At 32.7% G+C, this 7,322-nt stretch overlaps 1 protein-coding gene across 28 annotated transcripts in view; it reads right to left on the bottom strand.

Annotated features, from left to right (window-relative positions):
• LOC148612394 (voltage-dependent calcium channel type A subunit alpha-1-like) overlaps positions 1-7,322 on the bottom strand; it is a 136,787-nt gene that overhangs the window by 5,599 nt on the left and 123,866 nt on the right. For 23 of the 28 annotated variants that reach the window (XM_088593820.1, XM_088593823.1, XM_088593801.1 and 20 more), the window contains 4 exons: positions 7,140-7,258; positions 6,081-6,186; positions 5,677-5,817; positions 2,271-2,586 (listed from right to left, as the gene is read on the bottom strand). In XM_088593820.1, the coding sequence (XP_088449946.1) occupies positions 2,271-2,586; positions 5,677-5,817; positions 6,081-6,186; positions 7,140-7,258 (682 nt within the window). Of the gene's footprint in view, positions 1-2,270; positions 2,587-5,676; positions 5,818-6,080; positions 6,187-7,139; positions 7,259-7,322 lie in introns of those variants that run through there. The other 5 variants (XM_088593819.1, XM_088593812.1, XR_015924380.1 and 2 more) reach the window with 5 other exon arrangements.

The raw sequence follows: 7,322 nt of genomic DNA, 5'->3' as shown, positions 1-7,322 counted from the left end.
CTGTAAAAATATGTATATTTAAGTCAGAAACTTTTATCATTTTGAATCGTTAAGAACATAAATTAAATTACCTGAAAAAGAACCTTAACTGCAATGTATTACAAAAGTTCTTCCAAATAAAATAAAAATAAACAATTTCCGAGTTTTCAACTTTTTCTCATTAAAAATTGTAAAATACATGTATATGAAGCAAAGTAAGTTTAAAAAAAAATGCATTTAATATCATAAACATGATTTGAATAAATGTGTGTTAAAAGAAAAACACCAGAAAACCCTTCAAACCTGGAAAAGCAAGATTGGAATATTCAAGAGTTTGCAAAAATGAAGTTAGGTAAGTTTTTGTGTATGCTCAACCATGCTTAAATAGGAATTTATGAAAAACTGTAAATTATAAAGCATTATTCCATCATGCAAAGAAAACAAAATACATGCATAATACTAAGCAATTATACTTTCCTATAGTAAGATCATTAATTAATGGGAAAGATTTGGATTTGCTTCATTTTATAAAAGAAAAGGTTCCAGTTAGATTACATAGTACAGTTACACCACAATTGTCTGAATGTTGGAATGACACTGTAAGATTTAACTACTAGTATTTTCTAAGTGTGTTTTAACTTTTGACCATGTTCTGCAATAAAAATGATTTCAGACCAGTTTACACTTTTATTACTGTAAATTGCACCAAATATAGTTATGGAAGCATAACTTGGTCAAAATATTCAATACAATCCTAAGTTTTTGTCCACTGCTTTACAACCTAAATAACTTTTCCATATTAAGACTATTTATTACAGTAATAGTGCTGTCACACACAGTACAATTCAAAATACTGTATACCAAATCATTTCAAAGAAGAGTTCCTAATTGTAAGCTGATGAACATTTATGGAAGTGATATGTATTATGAAACTTGCATGGCTAAGGACATATACAGTAGCACACAAATTAAAGTAAGCAAATTTCAGCTTGATACAAAATGAAATACTGAACCCTGAATAAATCAATGCAGCCTCTATTCACAAGCTGTGGTTGTCAATTACTGTATGACACATTATTGGTTTCATAAAAAATGGGTAAACTCAGCTCTTCTGGATGGGTTCCAGATGAACCTCATGTTCAGTAAATAGATAGATCATAATGATCAATTAGGTCATGGTGATGAATGTAGAACTTCAGAAACCATGATTTCAGTCTTTAGACAAATTATCACATGAAAACTAAGTCTCTTAAGATCTAGAAGACAATATCTTATCAATATATGTATGTTTATAATTTGTGATGTGTTCAATTATGGTAACAAATTTTCATCTATGTGATCCATGTAAATTCTTATTAAAAAAAAATGCAAAATCACTTCAGAAAATTGTTTCCTGTGAGAATAAGTTGAAAAAAATTTAAATACAATTAGCTGATATGGAACTTCACATGATGGCAATTGTCTAGTTGTCAAAAAAAACAAATGTCTGCAGTTGTATATTTAACTTTCAGTTGTTGTTAAAAATATCCATAGAAAAAATAATGATTTGTAATTGTTTCAGTGTGTTACCAAACATTTACAATTTGATATAAATCATAAAAAGCACCAAAACTTGAAGGGCACAAAAATGAAAAATACAATTTGTTACTGCACTACAATTCTCCCTTAACAACACCTATGCTTGCTTGAACAATTTTAATTATCGGTACATTTAAGGACAGACTATAACAATTTTTCAGTCTATAAAGAAATAACCGCAATAATGTGCATACTAATTAACCTGTGAAGCAGATTGTTTTCAAGTGTGTACCACGGGCATTGAGGTTATTTCAAAAAGATCGAAAAAATATAACAGTCATTCCTTATAATTTAATCTTAATATCAAAATTCAATGAGTCAACCATTTAAAAAAGTTGGTGATGTCAGTAATATATAAAATTTTGTCTATGAGATGACCTTACTTTTTTTAATAAAACAGAAAGCGTGTTAATTCTGAAATTAAATTTTAGTACATTAAATAATTCAATTGATTTGTAGTAAGCCTTCTCATCAGTTCCCTTTGGGCAAATCTTAATTTGGACAGGCATTGAAAAGAAATTAAATTATAAATATTGATATTAATATTTGACCTAGTTATAATAGCATAACCAACTTCAGGCAATTTACACTTTATCATAAACTGCTTCATGGTTCATGAAATGTAATCTGTCCCAAAGTTGGTTATAACATTCCTAAATGACCTAATTACTTTAAATGTGGACCCTATCATAATACTCCTACAGTGGTATTACCATAATGTTTTCGTCGGTCCATTTCAGCAATAGTATGAGCTTGATCAACAATGTTAGATACAGCAGAAGCAAATCCAAATTCATTACGACGAGGTGAAGGTGACCTTCTACCCAACATGGGAGAAGCTGTGGGAGATCCAAATGGACTGTGGTAAGGCATCATAGAATGGATGGGGGATCTTTGTGATACGGGAGTTGCAGGAAGTGATGGGGACTTGCTACCAGGCCTGCTGGGAACTTCCACCAAGTTTCTCTGACCTTGTCCTGATGCATGCTCTGGTTTCAATCCACTGGAAAAGTCTTGTCTATCAACTGACTGAAAGTAATGAAAGTGGATTTTAATCAAATAAAGGCTTCAGAATGATAGACAGTGAGAAAAAGCTTTCAATACTAACAACTTTTCTAACTAAAAGCATCATTCTCTCATTGTTTAGACCAAGTTTTTTTTTGAGAATTATTAACCAACTATTCAAAGTATATTAAAATATGTCAATAACTGACCAATTGATATGAATTCAAACCGGGCATCTATACGGGGCCAATATGGATCAAACCAGGGCCTATACGGCATCAGAACTTCCAGTCATTTGAATTCGCCATTTCAAATTAGATATTCTCACATCATTATCTTGCTGGATTATTAATGCATATGTACCTTAACATGTATATAATTTACCAAACAAATAAGAAACTTAGAATAAGGTAAGAAAACTTTATTTTGATTTGGCACGTCATTCAAATACAATCACAAGCTCTAAGGAGCTTCAGACCAAATATGAAAACATACATTATGTAACATAAACAAGACAAACTAGAATCAAAGGATGTGCACATAGAAAACCAAAAAAAAAAGGAATCCAACATAATTATGATATGCAAACCAATAATTTATTACACCTGGCAAGCATATTGTAATGTTTAAAGCAAAAGAGCATAACATATCTTCAATTGCACATTTGCATATCTAAAATGTGATTTCAGAATTGTGTTATTTCAGGAACTTTGATCACCAGGACTAAAAGCAGCAGAAATACACAAAAATCTTCCATCTTATTACTGATTAAGGCTAAAAACCACTAATTCCACTTCCCATAGGCTTCTATGCTAATTTCACAATATTCAATGGCTTCTCTGGACTTTACCTTAACTTTAACCTGCAGAGGACTATATATCAGCATGATTCTACATATGTCAGCTCACAATCCTCAGAATGGCATGTGGGGTTAGCAGACTTGCAGTGCAGTACTGGTCACCGGAAGTGAAGGGTCTATAAATAGCATGGGAAATCCCAGTGTTTTCACAAGATAGCAGTATATTTAAAAATCATTATGGAGATTAGGCTTCACATCACAAAAAGCAAAATGCACCTATAAAATGTACAGAAATGTTTTTCCTTTCAGAAACTGTTTAAATTTTTAAAATAAGATGAGAACTTTTTTCACTGCACTATGAGGAACAGGGGTAATTTCTGCGTAGGACTATTTTTGTGTACGTTCCAAATGCTCATTGGTTGAATTTGTGGTCTGTAACCTTAATGCAAACTAACCTACATGTTCTTGCTAAAACATGAAAAGAACTGTTCTACAAATCATCTAGTTAAGATGGTTAATAAAACTGTCAATAAATATGTAATTTCATATTGGCCCTGCTATAGGTTTCGGTTGATTATATTGGCCTCGACAGCCATATTGGCACTTGGTGATGCCTCGGGGCCAATACAACCGCCTCGACCAATATGACAGACCTCAAACCTATAACAGGGCCAATATGAAATTACATATTTATTAACATATATTATTTGATAAAACATTTCACATGAGAAGAACACTTTTTGACTCTTTTTATAGATTAAATCACATTCTTAAAGGCTTCTATATATAATTAAACCACACATATAAGGGTGTTATTAAGGATTTTTAAAAGACTGTCTTTTAAGAAGTACATGTAATTTATGTATCTTCAGTCCTAACCATGTAAATTTCATTTTAAATTTGTGCAAAATCATTTCATCATTTTTTCTCAATGATAGAATCAGTTTTTTACATTTCTGTTTCCTAGGTGTACTATCTTATCCTAATAGAGATTAATTATATTAAGTATTTCCTACTCGAAATGTTATAATTAGGACTTCAGCAGAATTTCTCCAACATTGTGATGTAATGTATGGCCTTGTTTGCAGGAGTTATCACCCTCTACACACAAGTATTAATATGGCTATTATTAACTGCTACATAATTGTTAATAGTAGACTAAGTAAATTTGAATTGGAAAACCTTTTTTTTTTACTTTTTTTATACCACAGGTGACAATAATAAATTCTGATCCTATTTGCAAGAATTCTGACCCAGTTTAGTCATCTATTTTGTTTTCAAATCCACACTATAAACAAAAGTGAAGATAAGCTATATACAGTGAAACTTCTCCAATCAGCCACCATTGGGACAAGAAGAAATGGCTGGTTTACATAAGTGGCCTGTTTTGTGAAAATTAGCAACAAATCCTCAGAGTTGTCTCCCTTTATCGTGTTTATTAACCATGTTGTGTTGAATGTACAACGTACTCCCAAATAGTTAAAATGGGGAAACAATCTCAGACCCACATGGGGTGTGGGAGTAGGCAAGAGCATTAACAGAGCAGCCCAGCCGCTAGTAAAACATACTCTGACTGAGTTCTTCTGTCAGATATCCTGAAGGCTGGGCTCTGCTACCTCAAACTACTTACAGACGTCTACCTACAGAATCCTGGTAAGGGGTGGTTGTGCGAGATCCGCAAGGGTAGTCAAAACCATAAAATTGGCCTGAATTAAGAGGTTGTTATTACTTGAATTATGTAATGAAAATTGTGAAAAACCTGCTGATGCACGGTTTTCGGGGTTGGCCAGCCTATCAAAGACAAAATATGCAGGTTTTAAGGTATATCAGTTGTGACTTGTGAAAACGGCTGGTTTGAAGGGAAGACCTGCTTTTCAAGGGTCCAGGTTGGAGAAGTTACACTATATAACAAAAGGGTGCTGTGATAAGTTTGAAACAAACTTTATATTTTGTTGAATCCAAAAATAATGCATCCATCTTAGAATGGTATGATAGGTTGAAGAAATGAGGAATAAAGACTATATTAGAATAGTACGATAGATTGAAGAAATGAGGAATAAAGAACAATATTGGTCTAAGGGAAGAAATTTTCATAGGGTTTTGGGGTTTAAATACATTATAAATTAAGGTTTCCAATAATTCTAAAATTTCTATTCAAAGGATACAATTAACTAATGAAATAAAAATCTCTGCAATATTAAAATCAATATAACAAGTACCTTCACACTAACAAATATACCATTGTAAAACAAAAAAAAAACCCTCAAAACACAACCACAACCATAAATTTCTCCCAATACCAAAGCTATTGATACCTTTTTGTGACGGAAATATGGTCCATAAAAATGGACCTTCTTACGACTGACAGGAGTTGATACAGAAGATATCACATCATCACTCTCTTCCTCCAATGAAAAAGAGGAATTTATGTAACAACCTCGTTCTGGGTTGTGAACCTAAAATTCAATGTCATTTAAGTTCTTCTCAAACCTTAGACAGGTGAGATTCACAAATATATATAGACATAATAGACAGCATTTCTAGAGAGAAATTGAAGGAAAGAAAGTACTGATAAACTAAAACATTTATGAAACTATATTTCAGATGCCAATATGACAACTTCACTGTTTAAGCTGCAGTAGGATATTTTTTATCTAAAATTAGGTCTTAATATTTGCTTTTTCCAAGAGTAACAAGTAAAATGTAGATATTGACTTACATGTAGACTGCTGACTTCTGATTGCTGGTGATGCTGGTTGTTCTTTTTCCTTTTACTGCTGCCTCTACGCAGAAAACTAAACGACCTCTGCCAAGGATGTTTGTCACTAAAAACCAAAGCATAGGCAAATATAAACGGTTACAGTTGCGCTAAGTAAAATAAACAGATACACTAGAGCATATACCACCCTCCCTTTTTTTGGGGGTGGGCGATAAAGTTCCATAATTAAATTCTGTAACCAAAAATATAAAAGAAGTCGTACTTGCTCTAATAAAAACTAAACAAGACTCTTTAAATCAAAATGTACTATTGGTAGATTTTTTTTGCTAGTCATCTCAAGCCAGGAATAATTCAATTGTCATAACTTTTGAATAAAAGTTAATTTTTTTTTTTCAGACTGGTTTGAAGTGTTCTCCACAATCATTAAGTCTTCATAGACATTAAGTACTGTTACTAGAAATATGTCATACCTATATAAAGCTTAAGTCTGAAAACATACCTGTCAACATGGCATACCTATATAAAGCTTCAAAGTCAAAATATCAAGTGGCTGTGATGAAAAAGTTGAGGATAGAAAAATGGACATATTGACCTCATGATCACTACATATACCTCCTGTAAATTCATCTTGAATAATTATATACATGAACATATAAATGTCTACCAAGAATTATTTACCTTAGAGAACACCCTTACATCATTGAATACTGACATTATGAACATCAATACAAAGACCTGACATGTAAACCTATCCACGACTCCCATCAGGGTCATCCTCTGAAGACCTGATATGTAAACCTATCCACGACTCCCATCAGGGTCATCCTCTGAAGACCTGATATGTAAACCTATCCACGACTCCCATCAGGGTCATCCTCTGAAGACCCGATATGTAAACTTATCCATCACTATCGTCAGGGTAATCATCTGAAGACCTGATATGTAAACTTATCCATCACTATCGTCAGGGTAATCATCTGAAGACCTGACATGTAAACTTATCCATCACTATCATCAGGGTCATCCTCTGAAGACCTAGCTGACAACACGTAAACTTACCCATGACTCCCATCAGGATCATCCTCTGAAGAATGGTCTGAAGCCTGATCTAAACTCTGTGTTGATCGCCCTGATGAAGTCAATTTACCCATAAATCTCTGCAATAAAGATGGCGGACGCTGAAAAAAAATAAAATAAATAGTTAGAACCTTGTTATTTAATAAACATGCATCATTATCTTAT

This window comes from Perna viridis, chromosome 7, assembly GCF_037379345.1.
Source record: "Perna viridis isolate PV_CMFRI_1.1 ecotype Kerala chromosome 7, ASM3737934v1, whole genome shotgun sequence".
In the NCBI taxonomy this organism is placed as follows: Eukaryota; Metazoa; Mollusca; class Bivalvia; order Mytilida; family Mytilidae; genus Perna; species Perna viridis.
This window is presented reverse-complemented; position numbering and strand designations above follow the sequence as displayed.